At 44.0% G+C, this 25,272-nt stretch overlaps 1 protein-coding gene across 2 annotated transcripts in view; it reads left to right on the forward strand.

Moving 5' to 3' along the window:
• abcc10 (ATP-binding cassette, sub-family C (CFTR/MRP), member 10) overlaps nucleotides 1-25,272 on the forward strand; it is a 310,704-nt gene that overhangs the window by 259,528 nt on the left and 25,904 nt on the right. For both annotated transcript variants that reach the window (XM_041187839.1, XM_041187840.1), the window contains 3 exons: nucleotides 6,986-7,329; nucleotides 10,503-10,672; nucleotides 22,634-22,794. In XM_041187839.1, coding sequence (XP_041043773.1) covers nucleotides 6,986-7,329; nucleotides 10,503-10,672; nucleotides 22,634-22,794 — 675 coding nt within the window. The remainder of the gene's footprint in view (nucleotides 1-6,985; nucleotides 7,330-10,502; nucleotides 10,673-22,633; nucleotides 22,795-25,272) is intronic.

Genomic DNA, 25,272 nt, shown 5'->3' on the forward strand with positions numbered 1-25,272 from the left:
CTCATGGCCTAGCATATCCCCCACTCTACCATTACCATCAAGCCAGGGGATCAACCCTGGTTCAATGAAGAGTGCAGGAGGGCATGCCAGGAGCAGCATTAGGCATACCTAAAAATGAGGTGTCAACCTGGTGAAGCGAGAACACAGGACTACTTGGCTGCCAAACAGCATAAGCAGCAAGTGATAGACACAGATAAGCGATCCCACAACCAACGGATCAGATCTAAGCTCTGCAATCCTGCCACATCCAGTCATGAATGGTGGTGGCCAATTAAACAGCTCACTGGAGCAGGAGGCTCCACAGATATCCCCATCCTCAATGATGGAGGATCCCAGCAAATCAATGCAAAAGATAAGGCTGAATCATTTGCTACAATCTTCAGCCAGAAGTTTTGAGTGGATGATCCATCTTGGCCTCCTCCAGAGGTCCCCAGATTCACAGGTCCCAGTCTTTAGCCAATTCAATTCACTCCACGTGATATCAAGAAACATCAGAAGGCACTGGATATTGCAAAGGCTGTGGGCTCTGACAATATTCCAGCAATAGTACTGAAGACGTGCTCCAGAACTTGCCGCGCCCCTAGCCAAGCTGTTTTTGCAGCTACAACACTGGCATCTACCCAGCTATGTGGAAAATTGCCCAGGCATGTCCTGCACACAAAAAGCAGGACAAATCCAACCCGGCCAATTACTGTCCCATCAGACTACTCTCCATCATCAGTAAAGTGATGGAAGGGGTTATCAACAGTGCTCTCAAGCAGCACTTGCTTAGCAATAACCTGCTCACTGATGCTCAGCTTGGGTCCCGCCAGGGTCACTCAGCTTCTGACCTCATTACAGCCTTGATTCAAACTAGAACAAAAGAGCTGAACTCCCGAAGTGAGGTGAGAGTGACATCAAGGCAGGATTTCACCGAGTGTGGCATCAAGGAGCCCTCATAAAACTTGAGTAAATGGGAATCGGGGGAAAACTCTCCGCTGGTTGGAGTCATACCTAGCATGAAGGAAGATGGTTGTGGTTGTTGGAGGTCAGTCATCTCAGCTCCAGGACAGCACTGCAGGAGTTCCTCAGGGTAGTGTCCTCGGCCCCACCACTGACGCAGCAGTGTGTACCATCTACAAGATGCCCTGCAGGAATTCACCAAGGCTCCTTAGGCAGTACCTTCCAAACCCTCGACCACTACCACCTGGAAGGACAAGGGCAGCAGATAGGTGGGAGCACCACCACCTGAAGATTCCCCTCCACGTAACTCACCATCCTGACTTGGAAATATATTCCGAACCCACATCTCATGAATGATTAAAGAAAAAGTGCCTGTGCCAGCCAACAAAGAGGAAAAAGAAACTAGCCGCTCATTTTTATCCCTCTTCCCAGCACCTGATCCGTAGCCTTACAAGTTACATCACTTCAGATGCAGATCCAGGTACCTTTTAAATGAGTCGAGTGTTTCAGCCTCAACCACCAACTTAGTGAATTCCAGATGGGCACCACTCTCTGGGTGAAAATGCTTTTCTTCCACTTTTTTTTTATTCATTCAAGGGATGTGGGCTTCGCTGGTTGGGCCGGCATTTATTGCCCATCCCTAGTTGCCCTTGAGAAGATGATAGTGAGCTGCCTTCTTGAACTGCTACAGTCCTTGTGGTGTACGTACATCCACAATGCTGTTGGGGAGTTCCAGGATTTTGACCCAGCAACAGTGAAGGAACGATGATATATTTTCAAGTCAGGATGGTGAGTGGTTTGGAGGGAAACCTGCAGGTTGTGGTGTTCCCACCTATCTGCTGCCCTTGTCTTTTTCGATGGTAGTGGTCACGGGTTTGGAAAATGCTGTCAAAGGAGCCTTGGTGAATTCCTGCAGTGCATCTTGTAGATGGTACATGCTGCTGCTATGGTGTGTCGGTGGTGGAGAGAGTGTGTTTGTGGATGTGATGCCAATCAAGTGGGCTGCTTCACTATGTCCCCTCTAATCCTTCTGCCAATCAACTTAAACCCATGTCCCCTGGTAATTGACCCCTCAGCTAGGAGAAGCAAGTCTCTAGTATCTACTGTTTCTAGGTGCCTCATAATTTTGTACACATCAATTAGGTCACCCCTTTGCATTCTCTGTTCTAAGGAAAACAATCCAAGTTTATCCACTTTCTCCTCATAGCTACAGTTTTCAAGTCCTGGCAACATTCCTGCAAATCTCCTCTGCACTCTCCCCAGAGCAATTAGGTCCTTCCTGCAATGTGGTGACCAGAACTGTACACAAAATTCCAGCTGTGGCCTAACCAGCATTTTGTATTCAATACCTCGCCCAATAAAGGAAAGCATTCCCAATAGTTTCTTGACCACCTTGTCCACTTGTCCTGCCATCTTCAAGGACCTGTAGTCATGCACTTCAAGGTCTCTCACTTCCTCAACCCCTCTGAATAACTTCCCATTCATTGAGTATTTCTTTGCTTCGTTCACCCTCCCCAAACCTTGCCCTTTTCCGGATTGAATTCCATTTGCCACTTCTCCATCCACTCAACCAAAGCATTGATATTCTGGCGTCGACAGCTATCCTCTTCACCATCAATGACACGGCCAACTTTTGTCTCATATGCAACTATCCCAATCATGCGTCCTACATTTAAGACTAAGTCATCAATATATGCAACAAACAGCAAGGGCCCCAACACTGAGCCCTGTGCAACACCATCATCTATTGACCATTACCCTTTGTTTCCTGTCACTGAGTCAATTTTGGATCCAACCTGCCACCTTCCCCTGTATCCCATGAGATCTCACATTCCTGACTAGTCTGTCATGTGAGACCTTGTCAAATGCCTTACTGAAATCCATGTAGACAACATCCACTGCACTACCCTCAACAATTCTCCTTGTTGCTTCCACAAAAAATTCTATTAAGTAGTAAGACACGATCTTCCCCTTACAAAACCATGCTGACTAACCCTGATCAATCTGTGCCTTTGGAAGTGACAGTTTATCCTGTGTCTCAGAATTGTTTCCAATAATTTGGCCACCACCGAAGTCAGACTGACTGGCCTATAATATTCTGGCCTATCCCTTGCAACCTTTTAAATAATGGTACAATGTTCACAGACCTCCAATTCTCTGGGACCTCACCTGTATCTAGGGAGAATTGGAAAATGATCCTCAGAGCATCCGCTATTTCCTCCCTGGCTTCCTTCAACAGCCTAGGATACAATCCATCTGGCCCTGCTGATTTTTCCACCTTCAAGGATGCCAGTCCCACAACTACTTCCTCTCACTACGCTTGTATCTAATATTTCACACTCCTCTTTAACTGGAATGTCTACATCATCCCTCTGCTTAGTGAAGACAGAGACAAAGTACCCAATTGTGAAGCCTGCCAACATCTTCTAAATCAACCCACATGTTACCATGTGCATCTCCGATAGACCCTACCTTTTCCTTAGCTATTCTCTTGCTCTTAATGTAGTGGTAAAACATCTTAGGATTTTCATTCAGTCAGGACTGATTCACTCATGGCTCCCCAAGGGCCTGGGTGGTCTGAAGATTAAAACATTGAAGAGAGGTTCGGGACAGACCTCCTTCTCCCTGCCCTGTCCAAAACACCAGCTGTCCTGGGTCTTGCTGTTGATGCAAATGCCGCTTCACCATGTTGATTCCTGTAGGGGGCCTTCTCTCTCTCTCTCTCTCCCCCCCAAACAGCTGTCACCACCAGTGTTCATGCCGCAGGCTGAATGAAGCACAATGTTTGCTACTCCTCTAATCACAGACTACTGAGCCTATTAGCAGCAAATACAAGAGAGAAGTGACCTATGATTGGAGGAGCAGCTCTTTACTGAATCCTTCACGCACTTACCAGTATTTTGAAGCTGGGTCTGCATGCCAAGCAGAGAGGCATAATGGCCTGCATTCTGGCCCTGGGGCCATAGGTTGGACAAACCTGAGCTACACCAGCAACCAATTTAAAATGATCAGTCAAAGTCGTAATGTTGCTCACTTGCACTTGCTAGAAGCGACATTCACATGCAGGAACCCGTTCTCTACAAACAAAAGGAATATGTTTAAGCCTTGAGCTTTTTTGAATTACCCGAGAGCATGGGGAGCCTATAGTTCCCTGTTGCTTTCTCCATGGCAATGCTTCGGCCAATCAGACTTCCAACCAATCAGCACAGTTTGCTGGAAATCCGAAACGAAAACAAAAATTGCTTGAAAAATGCAGCAGGTCTGACAGCATCAGTGGAGAGAAACATTTTGAGTCTGTATGGTTCTTCTTCAGAACTCAGCACAGTTTTACTCTGGTAGTATAAATTGTGTTTGTTTGAGCTTTGCCATTCTTACGCTTGTCCTGGTAAATGCAAAATGAATAGTTTCAGCAACAAATCTCTTTTCAGCAATTATATAAGTTCCTTCACCTTAATAGCCCATTAGTTATATTTATTCTGTTATATAATTTGACTTCTACTGTGACACAGAATATTTATTCAACACCACTGCCATTTCCTTATTTCCCATGATAATTTCTTCTGCCTCTAAGGGACCAATGTTTACTGTAGTTGCTTCTCTCTTTTTTTTTAAACCTGCAAAACCTCTTGCAACATGTTTTTATATTTCTCATTTTATTTATTTCCTTTTTTATCAACTGTTAGGTCAGGTCAGGTGTTTCTCACGTGTTGGTGCAGACTCGATGGACTGAAGGGCCTCTTCTGCACTGTATGCAGGAGGCCAAGGTAGACTGGGAACAGCTACTTGTGGGGAAATCTACAGAAGAGCAGTGGACGGGGGGGCTGTTCAAAAAGGAAATGGGGAGGGTACAGGCTCAACATGTTCCCTCTCGGGTGATAGGAAGGAGTAACAAGCCCAGAGAACCATGGATGACCAGAGATATTCAGGATATGATGAGAAGGAAAAGAGAGGCTTTTAGCAAGTATAAGGAGAGAAAATCAGCAGAGGCATTAGTGGAGTACAGAAAGTGCAGGGTGGAGCTTAAGAAAGCAATTAGGAGAGCAAAGAGGGGATATGAGAAAGCTCTGGCTGGTAAAAGTAGGGAAAATCCCAAGATATTCTATAAGTATATCAATGGGAAGAGGATAACCAGGGAAAGAGTAGATCCCATTAGGGACCAAGGGGCAACCTATGGGTGGAGCCAGAGGACATCGGTAGAAGGAATACTTCACATCCGTCTTCACCCAATAGAATGAGGATGAAGGTATGGAACTCGGGGAGATGGGCTGTGAGGTTCTTGAGCAAATTGTTATAGGGAATGACAAGGTATTGGAGGTGTAGGCAGGCTTAAAAGTGGACAAATCTCCAGGTCCGGGTGATATGTGTTCCAGACTGCTGAGGGAGGCAAGGGAGGAGATCGCAGGGGCTCTGACCCAAATTTTTAATTCCTCTCTGGCCATGGGGGAGGTACCAGAGGACTGGAGAACAGCTAATGTGGCTCTGCTATTTAAGAAGGGTTGTAGAGATAAACCGGGGAACGACAGACAAGTGTGTCTCACATCAATGGTAGGGAAATTATTGGAGACAATTCTGAAGGAGGGAATTTATATCCACTTGGAGAGGTATAGTCAACATGACTTTGTCAGAGGGAGGTCATGCCTAACAAATTTGATTGAATTTTTTGAGGAGGTGACCAGGTGTGTAGATGAGGGTAGTGCAGTTGAAGTAGTTTTTGTGGATTTCAACAAAGCCTTTGACAAGGTCCCACATGGGAGACTTATCAAGAAGGCAAATGCACTTGAGATACAGGGTAATTTGATAAGGTAGATTCAAAATTGGCTTAGTTGTAGGAGAGAGAGGGTAATGACAGAAAGCTGCTTTTGTGACTGGAAGCCAGTGTCCAGTGGCGTACCACAGGGATCTGTGCTGGGTCCCCTATTATTTGTCATTTATATAAACAACATCGATGACTATGTGGGGGGTATGATTAGTAAGTTTGCGGATGACAAAAAGACTGGCCGGGTGGTTAACAGTGAGGTTGAATGTCTTGGGCTACAGGAAGATATAGATGGGATGGTCAAATGGGCAGATAAGTGGCAGATGGAATTTAGCCCTGAAAAGCATGACGTGCTACACTTTGGAAGGAATAATTTGACAAGGAAGCATTCAATGAACAGCATGACGCTAGGAAGTTCTGAGGAACAAAGGGACCTTAGCAGGTGTGTCCATAGATCTCTGAAGGCGGAGGGGCATGTTAGTGGGGTGGTGAAAACGGCATACGGGACACTTGCCTTTATCAATTGAGTAGGGAGGTCATGTTGGAGTTGTATAGAACCTTGGTGAGGCCACAGCTGGAGTACTGTGTGCAGTTCTGGTCGTCACATTATAAGAAGGATGTGATTGCACTGGAGGAGTTGTAGAGGAGATTCACCAGGATGTTGCTGGGATGAAACATTTAAGTTATGAAGAGAGGTTGGATAGACTTGGGTTGTTTTCGTTGGAGCAGAGAAGACTGAGGGGCGACCTGATCGAGGTGTACAAGATTATGAGGGGCATGGACAGGGTGGATAGGGAGCCGCTGCTCCCCTCAGTTGAAGAGTCAGTCACGAGGGGACAGAAGGGGCAGGAGGGCATGTGAGGAAAATCCTTTTTACCCAGAGGGTGGTGACAGTCTGGAATGTGCTGCCTGGGAGGGTGGTGGAGGTGGGTTGCGTCACATCCTTTAAAAAGTACCTGGATGAGCACTTGGCACGTCATAACATTCAAGGCCATGGACCAAGTGCTGGTAAATGGGGTTAGGTAGGTAGGTCAGGTGTTTCTCACGTGTTGGTGCAGACTCGATGGACTGAAGGGCCTCTTCTGCACTGTATGATTCTGAGACATAAGACTGGCTTTCTGTTTCTGATTGTTATGCAGTAACCTACACAGTGCAAGTATAGATGGGGGCCATTTGGGAATTGGTTGTAATACACTGTTTAATTTAATAGAATGCCCAACTCACTGTTCAAGCATCAGGGAAAGAAATTGGAAAAACGTTCTTCATTGTTTTTCATTTTATTTTTAGGCAACAATAATATTCTTTGATATTACACCGATCGGACGCATTGTGAACCGTTTCTCGTCTGATCTCTACTGCGTGGGCGACACACTACCCTTCATCCTCAATATATTCCTGGCAACTACGTATGGCCTGTTAGGTACAATTCTGATGATTAGCTACAGTCTTCCGTGGATCTTGCTGATTCTAGTGCCATTGGTTATACTCTACTTCTACATGCAGCGCTACTACCGCTTCACCTCAAGGGAGCTCAAGCGCCTCACAGCTATCACATTGTCACCAATGTATGCGCAGTTCTCTGAGACACTGACTGGTCTCACCACCATCAGGGCATTTCGAGCAGTTCGCAGGTGAGCTTTTCAGACAATGGGAATGAGTCCCTTCTTTGCAAGTGCTATTTTGGAAACAAATGTCAATAGTTATTTTGAATATCTATAATTTTCTTTCCATCCTGCCTGAAGGCACTGAGTATTGATGGTGTATCCGTTTGACCTCGCTCACATAGGTATTCTTTATGTGTGCAGCAGAAAATTTTACTGTTAAAGAGTTACAGAGGTCAGTGGGTAGCAATCATGATATTCTCCTAAATTTGTACCTCCCTCACGCAGAAGTGCTTTGGCTAGTTGTAATATCCCACTGCCATCCTGTGAACTCCATGCAGACGGATCTTGAAACCTTCTTGGTCTGCACAACTCAGTTCCAGTTTCCTCCAGGTATTTACCTGCAAACTCGGATTCGTAGGGGGAGTAAACTTTTTAAATTCATTCATGGGATGTGGGTATTACTGGCAAGGCCAACCCTTAGTGTCCACCTTTATTGTCCTTGAGAAGGTGGTGGCAGGCATGACATACAGGAATGATCATTAAACTCCTTGATCCTGTTCCACCATTCGAGTTTTCCAGGAGCCTTTCCAACTCTAGCTGTGTTCAGACAGGATTTAAACTCACATCTCCAGATCACTCATTCAATAACATAACCACTATGTTGCCACATCTGCAACAAACTTGGCGGAGGAAAGACTCAAAGTCACTACAGCACAACACTGCTGCAGCAACAGCACACAAAGTTTGGAACTGACTTCTGCAAATGGCAATTGATTGTAGATGAAATGTTAATTTTAGAACTGAGATGGATAGATTTTTGTCAGCCAAAGCTATCAAGGAATATGGAGTACATGGAGTTAGATCGCAATTCAGCCATTTCCTCCCCTAAGGACATGAATGAACCAGATTGAGTTTTCACAACAATCCAATAGGTTAAAAACAAAAAAACTGCGGATGCTGGAAATCCAAAACAAAAACAGAATTACCTGGAAAAACTCAGCAGGTCTGGCAGCATCGGCGGAGAAGAAAAGAGTTGACGTTTCGAGTCCTCATGACCCTTTGTTTTTTTTGTTTTTATCTCTGTGTTTAATCCAATAGGTTGATGGTTCCCATTTCCAGCTTTAAATTCCAATGGTGGAATTTAAACTTATGTCTCCAGATCATTCGTTCAGCCTTCTGGATTATAGTCCAGTAACACAACCATGATGCTACTGTATCCCAGTTCTTGATTTAAAGCATTTGAATCTGAGGCAATGCAGTATACTGTTGCTGCAGCAGTGATTTTGAGTCTTTCCTCTGCCAGGTTTGTTGCAGATATGGCAGCATAGTGGTTATGTTACTGAACAAGTAATCCGGAGATATGAGTTTAAATTCTGTCTGAGCACAGCTGGAGATGGAAAGACTCCTGGAAATCACCGGTAAACACAGAATACAAAATTAAGATACTGTCACTGCTGGAGATCTGAAATAAAAATGGAAACTGCTGGAAAAACTCAGTAGGTCAGGCAACATCTTTGGGGAAGGAACCATTAAGTCTGTTTTTCTCACCTCTGATGCTGCCTGACTGGATCAGCCTGACCAGCATTTGATGTTTTTTATTATATAAATCCTGATTGTTAGGTCGGAGTGACAAAGTCTTTGTAATGAGCTTCTGTGACTGAATGACCTACTGTTAAAAAACTTTACATTTCTTTCCATAAATTTTCAAACGTTTTGTAAATGAATTTTGGAGTTACAGTGAATTCAGTGTCAGCATCAGGCACCTCCAGGTCAAATACAAGATGGGAATACCTTTGGGAGCTGGGGTGTTAAAGGTGAGTAGGTTTTGATACAAGGGGACTGAGGGTCAGTGAAGAGGATGACAGGTACAGGAATTGAGGTCTCTGGTAGCAAGGGAGACTGGCAGAGAAGGATTTGAAAATGGCCTGGAGTGGGTCAGAGAATGGGGAATGGTGGTCAGAAATGAGTGCTCACACAGGAGGAGAGAGAGCTGGGGAATAGGGTACTGTGTGCTTGGGGCCCAGTATTTCCTACAAATCTTGGACCTTTATCATTTGACCAGTGGCCTCCTGTTGTCCCTTTTAAGGATTGCTGTTTAGGCTGCTCTCGAGCTGGCAAAACTAGTCAGAGGCTGCACAGCATGTTCTTGATCTTATTCTTTCATGGGATCATGGGATATGGGCGTTGCAGGCAAGGCCAGCATTTGTTGCCCCATCTCTAATTGCTCCTTGAACCGAGTGGCTTGCTGGACTATTTCAGAGGGCAGTTAAAAGTCAACCACATTGCTGTAGGTCTGGAGTCACATGACCAGGTAAGGATAGCAGATTTCCTTTCCTAAAGGGCATTAGTGAACCAGGTGGGTTTTTACAACAATCATCAATAGTTTCATGGTCACCATTACTGAGGTTAGCTTTATATTCCAGATTTATTAACTGAATTCAAATTCTGCCAACTGCCATGTTGAGATTTGAACCATGTCCCCATATTAGACTGGACCTCTGGATTACTAGACCAGCAACATTACCACTACGCCACCATCTCCCCACCTTTCAAGTCCGCATGAATGTTCTTCACAGATGCTGCCAGACCTGTTGAGTTTTTCCAGCATTTTCTGTTTTTATTTCTGATTTCCAGCATCCGCAGTATTTTGCTTTTACTTCAGTGTTCCTGACTTAATTTTTTAAGCATTTTGGAGAGTGGCACTGAGACAAATGCACGGCCCTGTGCATAGTTAAATTGAACCATTGCTGATTAAAAGTAGCCTCCAATGATGCCTAAAAATGATAAGGACCAACATGATATTGGCCATGTCAATGATGCAGTTTTGATGCTGAACCCCATGCCCAGAAATTGATATGCTTTGTGAGCTTCTCTTACATCCAAATATCTATTCCAGTGTATCCACGTGACTGTTGCTGAATGGGTCCATGCCAAGTGCCAGCACGAGCTTGACCCACCTGGTCCATACTGCCCATCAAACACTCCAAGGAGTCATGATAGTGTAGCCTCGACATTTAAGCCTTTATCCTGAAAGCCTCCTTCAATATTTAACTCATCTTTCCAATATTATTGCCGGAGTCCTATCAGTATGAGGCCCCTAGTTAGCTTCATTTCAACACAATTCATTTATTTATAATGTAGTGGTTGTTGTCCAATTAGTTTGTATAGTTTTTGCTAAATTTGCTCTTGGTGGTATTCAGGTTTGAGGAAGAGAATAGTCGTCGCCTTGAGCTGAACCAGCGCTGCCTTTACATGGGCAATACTGCCGTGCAGTGGCTCGATATCAGGCTTCAGATGATTGGTGTTACGGTGGTGACTTCCATTGCTCTTATTGCTGTCATCGAGCATGGCCTGAAACGTGGCAATCCTGGTAAGTTGATTGGTTTTACTCCCTCTACTCTTGGAGATACACAGCACAATTAATCCTTTGCTTTAAGAACACCACTGTCTGACTATATCCTTACTGCACTCCCTCTGAGCCTCAAAGACTGCATCTCCAGCAAAATGCAAGAAACTCAACGCCATTCAGAATAAAGCACGTTCATCAGCAACTCATCCACTACCAGTGCACAGTGGTTGCATTGTGTACCATCTACGCAGTGCACTGCAGCAACTCACCAAGGCTTCTTCAACAAGACCTCCAAACTTTTGACCTCTACCACCTAGAAGGACGAGAGCAGTAGGCAAATGATAAACCGCCACCTGCAAACTCCCCACTCAGTCACCCTGGGAAATTATCGCAGTTCATTCGGTGTTGCTGGGTCAAACTTCTGAAGCTTTTACCTAATAGCACAGTGGGAGCACCATTACCACATGGACTGCAATGGTTCAAGAAGGCAGCTCACCATCACCTTCCCAAGGGCAATTAGGGATGGGCAGGGGTGCCCACATTCCATACATGAATAAATAAACTCCATCAATTCCTTTTGTTCCTCATTCAGCCCGTGGATCGCCTGCCTGCCAACCATTAGTGAAAAATTTAAGTTTATTGATTAGTTAATGATCTTAACGGGCCTTTTAATTGTTGACGGGCGCACTGCCAGCTCCAGCGCACACCCGCTGACCGAACTATTGCGCGACTGCACGTTGATGTCAGCATGCTTGGCCAACATCAACGTGCGTCATTTCACATTCAAGCAGATCGGGCCTACCAAGCGAAAAGTTCTGCCCATAGGTACAGAAAAATCATGACTGTGAATTAAATATTGCAAAGTATAACATACTTAGAAAAGATAAATGGGGAAGAGGGGAGGTAAAATAACTGTACTAATAAAGGATAAAAATGGCCATAGATAAAAGGGACAAAGCTATCAATAAAACAAAGAACAAACTAAACATGCATGGATTTCCATGGATGAATAAAGATGTCAGGGACAACTGATGGTTAGAAAGGAGGCATACATTAAGTACGTAGACAGGAGAGTATTGCACGATCAGGGAAAATACAAAAAGATTAAGAGAGAGGCTTCTCCCAAACCAGACTTTGAGCCACGCACTAATTTCTCTGATCTTATTTGTCTTATATGCCAATTTGCCCATGGCTCAGGTAATAATCCAGAGATTATGACCTTTTAGGTTCTGCTTCTTAACTTTGGTGCCAAGTTCCTCATACTGACTATGCGGAACCTCCTTCTTTGTCCTGCCGATGTCCTTGGTACCTACATGGACCATGACAACTGGGCCCTCCCCCTCCCACTGCAAGTTCCTCTCCAGCCCTGAGCAGATGTCCCAAACCCTGGCACTGGGCAGGCAACACAGCCATCTGGTGTCACGCTCTCTGCTGCAGAGAACGGTGTCAATCCTTCTGACTATACTGTCACCTATTTGCACTACATTCCTTGTAACTCTTCCCACTTAAATGGTTTCCTCTACCATGGTGCCATGGTCAGTTAGCTTATCCACCCTGAAGCCCCCACTCTCATCCAAAAAAGCTGAAAAAAGCCTCAAACCTGTTGGACAACTGCAGAAGGCTGAGACTCCTGGCTTCTGAGTCCCCTTACCTGCCTCACTTGCATTCACACCGTCCTGTCCCTGACTGCTGACCAAGTCAGAAGATCATATCCTAACAGGTGTGACCGCCTCATGGAATAAAGTGTCCAGGTAACTCTCCCCCTCCCTGATGTGCCGCAGTGTCTGCAGCTCGACCTCCAGCTCAATTATGCTGAGCTGAAGTTCCTGCAGCCGCAAACACTTGATGCAGATGTGTTTGCCCTGGATCACACCAGTATCCAGAAGCTCCCACATCCTGCAATCACAGCACATCACCTGTCCTGCCATCTCCAATATGTGTTAATTACTTAATCATTGCTCATTAATTTATAATTAATAAAGCCGACACCTCCCAATAGATTTTGGCATTGCCAGTAAACTTTGCAATACAGATAAAACTTACAGTTCCTAATAATACCAGTTACTGGTTTACCTGCTCCTTCTGCTGCAGCAAAGTGAAAATTAAATATTGGAGGCTGAAAAAGAGTAGGAGGAAAAGCACCTCCTCTGCACCCTTCACCAAACTCCCCACTCAGCACACTTTACTACTTGCAGTAAAGCTTTAACTAAAGCACCTCTTTCCCACTTTGAACCAAATTCCCAATTATACTCACTCAGCCTCTATCTCACTCAGGTGAAGTCTCCCTTACTGACCGAGAACCCTTACTGAAATTATGCTGAACCTTTATAAAGCTCTGGTTCAGCCCCAACTGGAGTATTGCATCTAGTTCTGGTCACCACACTTTGGGAAGGGTGTTAAGTCCCTTGAGGGTGCAGAGGAGATTTAACAGAATGGTTCCAAGGCTTGGCTGGAGAAGCTAGAGTTGTTCTCCTATGAGCAAAGGACATTGAGAGGTGGATAAGATTATGACAGGCTTAGAATAGTTAGACAAGAAAAAAACCCCTCACATTAGCTGATGGTACAATGACTTGAGGGATACATTTAAGATTTTAGGCAAGAGATGCAGGGGGAATGTGAGGATGAATTTTTTTTCACATAGTGAGTGGTAATGAGCTGGAACTTGCTGCCCATGAGGGTGGTGGATGCAGAAACAGTCCATTGTTTCAAAAGAGCTTTGGATGAACACTTGAAGGAAATAAATTTGTAGGGCCACAAGGATCGAGCTGGGGAATGGGACTAACTGGATTGCTTCGTGCGGAGTCAGCATGCACTCGGTGGGCTGAATGGCCTTCTCCTGTACTGTAAATTACTCCATCAATTAAAATGGAAGGCTTGGGAATACGACCATTTGAGGATAGACAGAATAATACCACAGGTAGCGATAACGATAAAGAGTTCGCAGAAATACTAATTAGTTTGCTTTGGTATTTACTAGGGTGCTAGAATGGGTAGAAATTACACTGAAGGTACACAACTAGTGAATGCACTGATAGTAATCTACCAAGAATACTTAGATTCTGAAAAAGTTCCAGCGAATTAGAAAATTACCATTGTAACACCCTTATTCAAAAAGGGAGGGAAACAAAAGACAGGTAACTATAGGCCAGTTAGTTTAACATCTGTTATTGGGAAAATGTTAGAGTCTATTATAAAGGGTGTAATAGAAAAGCATTTAGAAATGCATAATATAATCAACTGGAGTCAGCAGGGCTTCTCTGAGTAGGTAATTATTTGAGGAGGTAACAAGCAGGATAGATAGCGGGGAACCAGCAGATGTAATATATTTGGATTTCCAAAAGGCATTTGATAAGGTACCGCACATAAGACTACTTAATAAGATAAGAGCCCATAGTGTTGTGGATAGTATATTAACATGGATAGAGGATTGGCTAACTAATAGAAGACAGAGAGTTGGGATAAGGTGGGCATTTACAAGATGGCAGCCTGTAACTAGTGGAGTACCACAGGGATCAGTGCTGGGGCCACAATTATTTACAACATATATTAATGACTTGAATGAGGGAAGTGCATTACTGTTGCCAAGTTTGCGGATATCACAAAAATAGGTGGGAAGGCAAGTGGTGAGGATGACACAAAGTGTCTATTGAGGGATATAGACAGGTTAAGTGAGTGGGCAAAAACTTGACATGTAATATTAATGTGGGCAAATGTGAGGTTATGTACTTTGGCAGGAAGAATAGAAGAGCTGAATATTATTTAAATGGAGAAAGACTGCAGAAAGCTGCAACACAGAGGGACTTGGGGTTCCTTGTGCATGAATCCCAAAAAACTAGCATACAAGTTCAGCAGGTAATAGGGAAGGCAAATGGAATGTTGGCCTTTATTTCAAAGGGAATGGAGTATAAAAATAGGGAAATCTTGCTAAAACTATACAGGGCAGTAGCTAGACCACACCGAGAATACTTGAACAGTTTTGTTCCCCTTATCTAAGGAAAGATATACTGCCACTTGAGGCAGTGCAGAGGAGGTTCACTAGGCTGATCCTGGGTATGGAGGGATTTTCTTATGAAGAGAGATTGAGTAGATTGGGCCTGTACTCATTGGAGTTTAGAAGAATGAGAAGCAAGCTTATTGAAACATATAAAATTCTTAGGGGGCTTGACAGGGTAGATGCTGAGAGGTTGTTTCCCTTTGTGGAGAGTCTAGGCCCAGAGGGCATAATCTCAGAGTAAGGGGTCACCCATTTAAAACAATGATGAAGAGGAATTTCTTCTCTCAGAGGGTAGTTGATCTGTGGAATTCTTTACCACAGAGGGCTGTTGTAGAGGCTGAGTCATTAAGTATATTCCAGGCTGAGATAAACAGATTTTAAATCATAAGGGAATCAAGGGTTAGGGGGAAAAGGCAGGAAAGTAGAGTTGAGGATTGTCAGATCAGCCATGATCTCATTGAATGGTGGAGCAGACCCAATGGGGCGAATGTCTTACTTCAGCTCCTGCATCTTATGGTCCTATAGAAAGTGAGTCTGGGAAATTAGTAATGGAAAATTAAGGAGATGGCAGATGAATTGAACCAGTATTTTACATCGGTCTTCACTATAGAGGATTCAAGAAAAATCTTTAATCAGGGAATGGAAAGAGGGGAGGAACTTGGGAAAATTACAGTCACCAGGGAAGTGGTACTGAGCAAATTGTTGGAGCTGCGGGCTGACAAGTGCCTGGGTCTTAAAAGAAGTGGATAGTGAGATAGATGGTGCATTGGTTTTAAGTATCCAAGATTTGGGGAAGGTTCCATGAGATTGGAAAATAGCTAATGTAACTCCTTTATTTTAAAAAGTGGGGAGACGGTAAGCAAGGAACTGCAGGCTAGTTAGCCTATCATCTGTCATAGGGAAAATGTTAGAAGTTATTGTTAAAGATGTTATCACAGGGCACTTGTAAAAGCTCAGAGTAATCAAACAGAGTCGACATGGTTTTGTGAAAGGGAAATCATATTTAACCAATTTATTGGAGTTCTTTGAAGAAGTAACATGTGCTGTGGATAAAGTGGAACCTGTGGATGTACTGAACTTAGATTTCCAGAAGGCATTTGATAAAGTGCCTGTTAAAAGGTTATTGCGAAAAATAAAAGCTTGTGGTATAGGGGATAATGTATTGGCATGGATAGAAGATTGACTAACTAACAGGAGACAGAGTCGGCACAAAGGTGTCATTTTCTGGTTGGCAAGCTGTAGCAAGTGGTGTGACATAGCGATCAGTGCTGGGGCTCAACTGTTTACAATTTATATAAATGACTTGAATGAAGGAACTGAATCAAGGAATCTCTCAGTGCAGAAGAGGCCCTTCGGCCCATTGAGTCTGCACCGACACGTGAGAAACACCTGACCTACCTACCTAATCCCATTTAACAGCACTTGGCCCATAGCCTTAAATGTTATGACATGCCAAGTGCTCATCCAGGTATTTTTTAAAGGATGTGAGGCAACCCGCCTCCACCACCCTTCCTGACAGTGTCACCAGACCGTCACCACCCTCTGGGTAAAAAGGTTTTTCCTTATGTTTCCCCTAAACCCCTTGCCCCTCACCTTGAACTTATATCCCCTTGTGACTGACCCTTCAACTAAGGGGAACAGCTGCTCCCTATCCACCCTGTCCATGCCCCTCATAATCTTGTACACCTTGATCAGGTCACCCCTCATTCTTCTCTGTTCCAACAAAAGCAATCCAAGTCTATCCAACCCCTCCTCATAACTTAAATGTTTCCCAGGCAACATCCTGGTGAATCTCCTCTGCACCCCCTCCAGTGCAATCACATCCTTCCTATAATGTGGAGACCAGAACTGCACACAGTACTCCAGCTGTGGCCTCACCAAGGTTCTATACAATTCCAACATGACCTCCCTACTCTTGTAATCTATGCCTCGATTGATAAAGGCAAGTGTCCCATATGTCTTTTTCACCATCTCACTAACATGCCCCTCCGCCTTCAGAGATCTATGGACACACACGCCAAGGTCCCTTTGTTCCTCAGAACTTCCTAGTGTCAAATTTCAAGCTTGACACAGGTGCACAAGCAAATGTCATTCCCATAAGCCTGTATTGTAAGATAAGCAAAGAAAAACATAAGTGCGCAGTTAAAGTGAACTACGAAAAGCACTACCAAGCACTTCCGTTCATTGTGGTGAAAACTGAAGCAAACCACGTTCTTGGAATTAAAGCTTGTGGAAATCTGAAGCTAATCAAGAGAATAATAACTGTCACCACTGATGACATCCTGAGCAAGTACGAAGATGTGTTCCAGGGGATTGGCGTCCTAAAAGGAGAATGCACCATCAAGATTGATGAAACTGTGACACCCAAAATTCACCCACCCAGGAAAATACCAGTAATGCTGAGAGACCGACTGAAAACAGAGTTGGACAGAATGGAGAGACTTCACATCAAGAAAACTGAAAAACCTACAAAGTAGGCTAATCCAGAAAAATCAAATGGGAATCTGAGAGTCTGTCTGGAACCCAGAGACCTAAACCAGGCTGTCCAAAGAGAGCATTACCAGCTGCCTACAGTAGAAGAGATCACGTGTGAGCTAACTGATGTTAAATACTATTCAGTCTTGGATGCAAATTCAGGCTTCTGGCAGGTTCAATGGATGAACACAGCTCCTATCTTATAAAAACAAAAAAACTGCGGATGCTGGAAATCCAAAACAAAAACAGAATTACCTGGAAAAACTCAGCAGGTCTGGCAGGTCTCGAAACGTCAACTCTTTTCTTCTCCGCCGATGCTGCCAGACCTGCTGAGTTTTTCCAGGTAATTCTGTTTTTGTTTTACAGCTCCTATCTTTGTACCTTCAACACATAGGGCATTACAGGTTTTTGCACTTAGCTTTTTGGAATTAAGTCAGTTCTGGAGGTGTTCCACAGAAACAGCAATTTGAAGGGTTAAAGGGTGTGGAAGCCCTTTGACGATGTGCTGGTCTGGGGAGCCTCACGAGAAGAACACAACCACAGACTGAGGCAGGTGCTGGCTAGAACTAGAGAAAGGAACCTCAAGTTGAAGAAGGAAAAGTGCAAAATAGATCTTCATTAAATCAAGTACTTGGAACATGTGCTAACAGGTGAGGGACTGAAGCCAGACCAGAGTGAAATTGAAGCAGTCGTGAACATGCCACCCCCAGAATGTAAGAAAGACTTGGAGAGGCTTTTGGGAATGGTGACCTTTCTTGAGAAATTCATTCCAAACATGTCAGACCTAATGACAGCACCTCTCAGAGAGCTTCCAGAAAATGATGTGGAATGCCACTGGGAACACAGTCACCAGACAGCCTTGACCAGTCTGAAGAGAACACTGACCCAGGCACCAGTATTAAAGTATTTTGATGTCAACTAACCAGTCAAGATCTCAGTGGACGTCTCAAAAACTGACCTGGGAGTTGTCCTCTTGCAAAATGAGGTACCAGTGGCATATGTTTCAAAGACAATGACTGAAACACAGCAGCGGTATGCCCAAATAAAGAATGAAATGCCAGCAATTGTGTTTGGTCTAGAATGCTTCCATCAGTTTGTCTGTGGCAAAAATGTGGAGATAGAGTCTGATCATAAGCCTTTGGAAGCTATGCTTAAAAAGCCCTGTGCACCGCCAAGAATCCAAAGATTCCTAATGCATCTGCAGAAATACCAGGTCAGAGTTAAATACAAACCGGACAAGGAAATGTACATCGCAGACACTCTTCCTCAGTCATGGGTCGGTACACACGTGACAGAGGTTTAAGAAACAGAAGCACAGGTTCACATGCTGATAGAAAACTTACCTGTGGCTGTAGCCAAACTGGATGAGATCAGGGAAGCAACCAAGAATGATACCACCCTGAGAAAATTGCAGTAGATTGTGCAAACTAGCTGGCTCACACATCGGAGCAGAGCCCCTTCTGCTGTACAAGAGTATTGGAACTTTCGTCAGGAACTTCATGTAGCAGAACGAATATTTTTCAAAGGAGAGAAGATCATAATTCCTGCAGCACTGAGGAGAGAAATGCTGTAGCGCATACTTGAAAGTCACCTCAGCATAGAAGCAGGAGAAGAGCTCGAGATGTAATCTATTGGCCTGGAATGGGAGCACAAATCGAGGAAATAATAAATGCATGTGCAGTGTGCCAAAAGTTCAGTAAATTGCAACAAAAAAGAAGCAGTTCAACCACACAGTGTTCCAGAGAGGCCCTGACAGAAAATTGAAGTAGACTTGTTCACATTTGACAACAGTGAGTACTTACTGGCAGCAGATTATTGCTCAGATTTTTTGACTCTGTGTTGCTGAGAATTGATAGAGCATCACTGTAATAAATCATTTAAAATCAATTTTTGCTCTCCATGGCATACCTGAAGCGTTCATCTCAGATAATGGTCCACAATCGTGACACAGAGCTGGAAAAGGCCCCTTATCCTTCAAAATCATCTCTCAACATTCAGATCATCCAATGAATAAATTACAGAGATGAGTAAAAGACAAAATAGACTGATCAAAACAGTGTGGGAAAGAATAGATAAGAAACTTTGTGTACTTCAGTTGCATAAAAGTTTTTTTTTAAAAAGAAAAATGTCATGATAATAGCTGATTGTAGTTGGGACTCCAGTATTAGACACTATACGATACTCTACTATAATACGGGGTCACCTGACCTGGGGGTTGAAGGTCAGATAGCACAATTTAGAGCCTGTCTTGATAGAATTCAGTTACTGCAGATATGTGCTCATGCTAGGAGTTATCAATAAAGTTAACTCAGCTACAATGTCAATAGCCTCTGTGTACCATTAAAAAAAGAAACAAGACACCACCTGCCCCAGAACCGGTCCCATTGCCTCTGAAATCTAAAGCCCTCCATCCTACTCCATTTCTCCAGTCACGTGTTGAAATGCTCAATCTTCCTATTATTATGCTCACTAACATGTGGAACTGGGTGTAATTCTGAGATTTCTGCTCTTAAGGTTCTACTTTTTAATTCCCATGCTAACCCCCTAAAACCTCATCCCTTTTCCTATGTGGACCACAACCTCCTCCAAAAGAATGTCCTGCAGCCACCTGTCTAAACATGTTATCCACATAATCCTCAGCCTTGCGGATGCACCACAGTGACTACAGCTGCCGTTCGAGTTCCACAACCCAGAGCTCATGCTTTTCCAATTGGTGATGCTTCCTACAGATGTAGTCATTGTGCTGCATGACTTTGTGCCTGTATGATTTCCCGCATCCCACATGATGCACATTCCACATGGCCGAGCTGCACTGATATATCTTAAACTTTACAAAGTTTTTACTGCAGTATGGTATCATATAATAACTCAACTCACCTGTCGCTCAGCAATTGTCTCTTCTGTGCCGTGTCGGGAAAGGCCTCCACTAAACAATCAATCATGTCACAGGACCCCATGTGATGCCACTTTTAGGCTTTATCTGCAAACACCTCTCCCTCTCTCCCCCTTTCTCTCCCCCCCCTCTCTTTTCCCCCTCTCTCTCCCCCTCTTTCTCCCCTCTCTCTGCCCCCTCCCCCTCTCTCTCTCCCCCCTCTCTTTCCTCCCGTCTCTTTCCTCCCCTCTCTCTCCCTCCTCTCTCCCCACTCTCTCTCCCCCGCTCTCTCTGCCCCCCCTCTCTCTCCCCCTCTCTCTCTCCCATCCCTCTCACTCTCCCCCCATCTCCCCACCCCTCTCACTCCCCCGCCCCCCCTCCCAAGCTGTATTATGGGCTTTCTTCTGTTGTTTAGTTCATTTAATTTGATTACTTTCTGAATTAACTTAGAATAATTCCAATGCATGTGATACCTCTTTGCCCCACCACTGTGCACTGAATTCCCATGTGAACTCATTCATGACGCACTCAGTCTCTGTCTCACTCAAACGTAGTTGTCTGTCTCCTCGTGCCCTTTCCTGATCATGCGGTTTGAAAAGCCTGTCTCTTTCATAGACCCTCTGATGAGTCACTTGCTGTGTGAACCGAATTTGCTACTCACTCAGTCTCCATGTCACTCAAACGTAGTTGTCTGTCTCGTCACGTGCCCCTTACTATATGATTGCCCTTTGCAGTAAGCTTTTAAATGGGGCCCAAGCCATTTGCTAACTGTGTAAGCTTGATGCTGAAATGAAACGCATCAAAACCATCCTGAAGGATAATGGTTACCCCAATCAGATCATTGCTTGCTGTATATAGTGCAAACTTATGAATGGGCCTCAGGCTGCCACTTTCAGTCCTTAAAAGTGCCCAGTCTGCCTTACAATACCAAAAACTTTGAGCAACAGGTGAAGCTACTTATTTCATGTTCTTACTATGCAGCAGCAACATAAGTGGTATTTTCCACGAACAGGTTGCTGCTGTCAAGCCAAAAAGATGTTCTGCCTCTCACACAACTGAATAATGTGATGTCTGAATTTCAGTGCCAGTGCCAGCATGATGCCGGTTTGTAGGCCGTGTGCCCCAATGACTGATGGATCGTATCAAATAGCACATACCTTCGACTGTTTGTAGCAGACAAAGTACTGACCTTATCCAACCAGCCCACGCTTGCAAAACTCAAAATGTAGTGTCTGACATTGGATATGATTCCCAGATTAGGCTACACTTGCTAAATAATCCTGATTGTGCAAAAAATTACGCTGAAAGCCAACTTCAGATTAACAGTTGGATTCGCAGCAAGGCCTACTTATACCTGCTAGAAGCCACCTATATTCACACACTGGGCCTTGTCCTTTGCAGACAGAAGGAGCATGTCCACACAATGTGCCTTTTCCAACTAAACAAAAGCTTGAGGGACAGCCATTCCCTGGTTCATTACCCACAGCAATGCCTTTGGCCAATCAGAGTCGACCTAGTTGTAATTTGAACTAAAGCTTGGCAGCAAAATGTCCCCCGCTACATTCCCTATGGCAATGCGTCTACCAATCAGAGTCCAGTTGCCAACCAATCAGTGCGCTCTTCTCATGCAGCATAAATTGTTATTGTTCCCATTACTGTTGGTAATCTTGCAAAGTGTCCTGATGAGTGCAAGATGAAAAGCTTAGGCAGCATGTCTCTTTTTTCAGCAATACTCAATACAGTTCCTTTTAATTTTGAATTCACATGTCATTACTCATCTCATCAATCAATGTCATGTCCACCTGTTCTATCTCCCTGGTAAAGATTGAAACAAAATAAGAATGTATTATTTCTGTGATTTCTCTATCATTATGTGTGCTATTATCATGTCTATCCCTCAGTGGTCCTATTGCCATCACTGCCTGCTCTTTTTTCATTGGTGTGTCTGAAAAATCTTTTACTGTGTTGTTTTATGTTCCTTGACAATTTAATTTCATAAATCTTGCTTGGTTTCTGAGAAGTCCTCAAACGTGACCCCAACCTTCCAGTCGCTTGCCATTTCAATTCACCATCTTGCTCTTATGCTCACATTTCTGTCCTCAGTGTGGAATGTGAAGTGCAACACAAGCTAAAGGAACAGAATTTCCTCTTCCAAATAGGGACTTTACAGTTTTCTGGACTCAGCATTGAGTTCAACACTTCAGACCATGCACTATGTACTCCATTTTGATTTTTTTTGCCAAATGCTGGTCTGTATCTTGTTTTTGCTTTCAGACAGAGCTGACCATTATTCTGCTATTAACACCTCCTCTGGGCCTATGCTTTGTTTCTTACCATTCTTATCATTACCACTCCTGCCCCATGACATCTTTGGTATTTAATCTCCCCCTCCATCTAACCTATCTGATCTTCCCTTTTGTTTTACCCCACCCTCCGCCCTTTCTCGACAGCATAAAACCCATCATATTACCTGTCTTCAGTTTCGATGAAGTGTCATAATGGTCTCAATATGTTAACTCTATTTTGCTGTCCATTGATGCCGGTGTATTTTTCCAACATTTTGTTTTTATCTCAAGTAAACACCACTGTTTTGCACATACACATCTTGCGTAACTGCTCCTGTATTTTTCTCTTCACTCAGGCCTCGTGGGTCTTGCTATGTCCTACGCACTGTCAATCACAAATCTACTCTCTGGGGTAGTTGCTAGCTTCACACAAACTGAAATGCAGATGGTCAGTGTGGAGCGATTGGATGAATATACCACTGAGATTCCCATCGAACCACAGGAGGGGATTATTGAGGTAAGAGGGATTTTGAGTAGGGGAGAGTTTGTGTCTGAGAGAGAGAGAGGGGGGTAAAGGGAAAGCAAGAGGATTGATCTGACGAAGCAAGAAGAGACAGCAGTTGAGAGGGAAATTGCCAAAACAAGAGTGGTAGGTGGAAATCGTAGAGCAACAAGATGGGAGACATGGGAAAAACAAAATGAGGATGAAGGGAATGCAAGTGGAGAAAATCTACATGATTGCAAGACTATGGAGAGTGAAACAAGTAAACAAGTGAGGAGGAACAGAATGGTTGTTGAAACCTTCATTTCTATAGGCTTGATGTTATGTGTGGGTTAAAGACAAACAAATGATTGACTCAGGGAGCCTGGAATTTCCTGGACTTAGTGAACTCAACATCCTGGGATTACTTTTATTTTATTCATTCGTGGGATGTGGGCATCACTGACTAGGCCAACATTTATTGCCCATCCCTAATTGCTTTTGAGAAGGTGGCGGTGAGCTGCCTTCTTGCATTGCTGCAGTCCATGTGGTGTAAGTACACCCACAGTGATGTTGGGGAGGGAGTTTCTGGATTTTGACCCAGCGACAGTGAAGGAACAGTGATATATTTCCAAGTCAGGATGGTGAGTGGCTTGGAGGGGAACTTCAGGTGGAGGTGTTCCTATCCATCTGCTGTTCTTGTCCTTCTGGATGGTAGCGATCGTGAGTTTGGAAGGTGCTGCCTAAGGAGCCTTGGTTAGTTTCTGCAGTGCATCTTGTAGATGGTACACACTGTTACAAAGTTTGTCAGTGGTGGAGGGATGCATGAGTGTGAATGGGGTGCCAATCAAGCGGCTGCTTTGTCCTGGATGTGTCAAGCTTCTTGAGTGTTGTGGGAACTGCACTCATCCAGGCAAGTTGAGAGTATTGCATCACAGTCCTGATTTGTGCCTTGTGGATGGTGGACAGGCTTTGGGACGTCAGGAGGTGAGTTAATCGGCTCAGGATTCCTAGCCTCTGACCTGATCTTGCAGCCACAGTATTTATATGGCTGGTCCAGTTCAGTTTCTGGTCAACCGTAACCCCCCCAGGATGTTGATAGTGTTATGAGATATCAGGTGGTATTTGTTCGGTTGACCAAATCCACAAGGGAAACTTGGCCATTCTATCACAACAGTTTTGCAATTTGTATTTATTGTGAGAAGATTTGTGCACTAAATTCAGAAGTAATGAGTCCACTAACACTTTTGGAAATTTTAACAATTAAATGAAAACATTTATTAACAAAAAAGAATAAAACACTTACACAAGATTACAATTACAGTTACTTAATATTATTACAATTCCCAAAATTCTGAGTTAACCTGTCTCTGAACCACACACCCCCATTAAGGCAACAGTCCAAAATAGATTTTAAATTTATAGCGACAATCCAGCAAGGTTACCACAAGCACCCACTCAATCTTGGAGTTCCAAAGGCTTTCAGCACAACTTTGGTTTCTGGAATAGCAGACTTCTGCAAATTGGCTAGAGGCTTTCCCCAAGTCTGTTTCACACGGTGCACCTTTCAGGTATTATGTGGCCACACACCCATAGCCTTCCAATCTTTCTTTAAATATATTTCTTCTCCTTTAATCTGTAAATCCCAATGTTCCCCCATGTCTTTAGAATTTACTTTTCCCATAATATAAAATCTTTTATGTTGTCATTATAGCCAGCACTCTTGGGAAAAATCAACATAATAACCTGCCTTATTTATCTTGTTAGTTGTAAACACCCTACCATGTCTCTTTGAAAGCCAAACACCTCTCCACTTATCTAAAAATGCAAATTTCATTAACACTCTATCTGCTGAGACTTTACCCTAGTTCACTGTTAACATTTCATGCCCTTTTACACCCTAACTGTTGATAATTTCAACCTTGCAGTTAGACTCCCCAAAAGTTATCCACTATCTCCATGGCATAGGTCAGGAGTGTGATGGAATACTCTTCACTTGCCTGGATGAATGCAGCTCCAACAGCACTCAAGGAGCTTAACATCATCCAGGACAAAGCAGCCCACTTAATCGGCACCCCATCCAACATCTTAAAAATTCGCTCCCTCCACCACCAGCAGACAGCACTATTTCTCACATACAAATGCAGTGCAGAAACTCACCAAGGCTCCTTCGACAGCACCTTCCAAACCTGCAACCTCTCCCACGTGGAAAGGCAAGGACAGCAGGTAGATGGGAACACCACCAGCTGGATGGTCCCCTCCAAGTCACTCACCACCCTGACTTGGAAATATATCACCATTCCTTCATTGTTGCTGGGTCAAAATCCTGGAACTCCCTTCCTAACAGCACTGTGGGTGTACCTACACCACGTGGACTGCAGTAGCTCAAGAAGGCAGCTCAGCACCACCTTAAGGGCAACTAGGGATGGGCAATAAATGCTGGTCCAGCCAGCGAAGCCCACATCCTGTGAATGAATTCAGAAAAACAGCACCATCTGCAAATTCCCCTTCAAG

The sequence above is a fragment of the Carcharodon carcharias genome, chromosome 5 (assembly GCF_017639515.1).
Source record: "Carcharodon carcharias isolate sCarCar2 chromosome 5, sCarCar2.pri, whole genome shotgun sequence".
Taxonomy (NCBI): Eukaryota; Metazoa; Chordata; class Chondrichthyes; order Lamniformes; family Lamnidae; genus Carcharodon; species Carcharodon carcharias.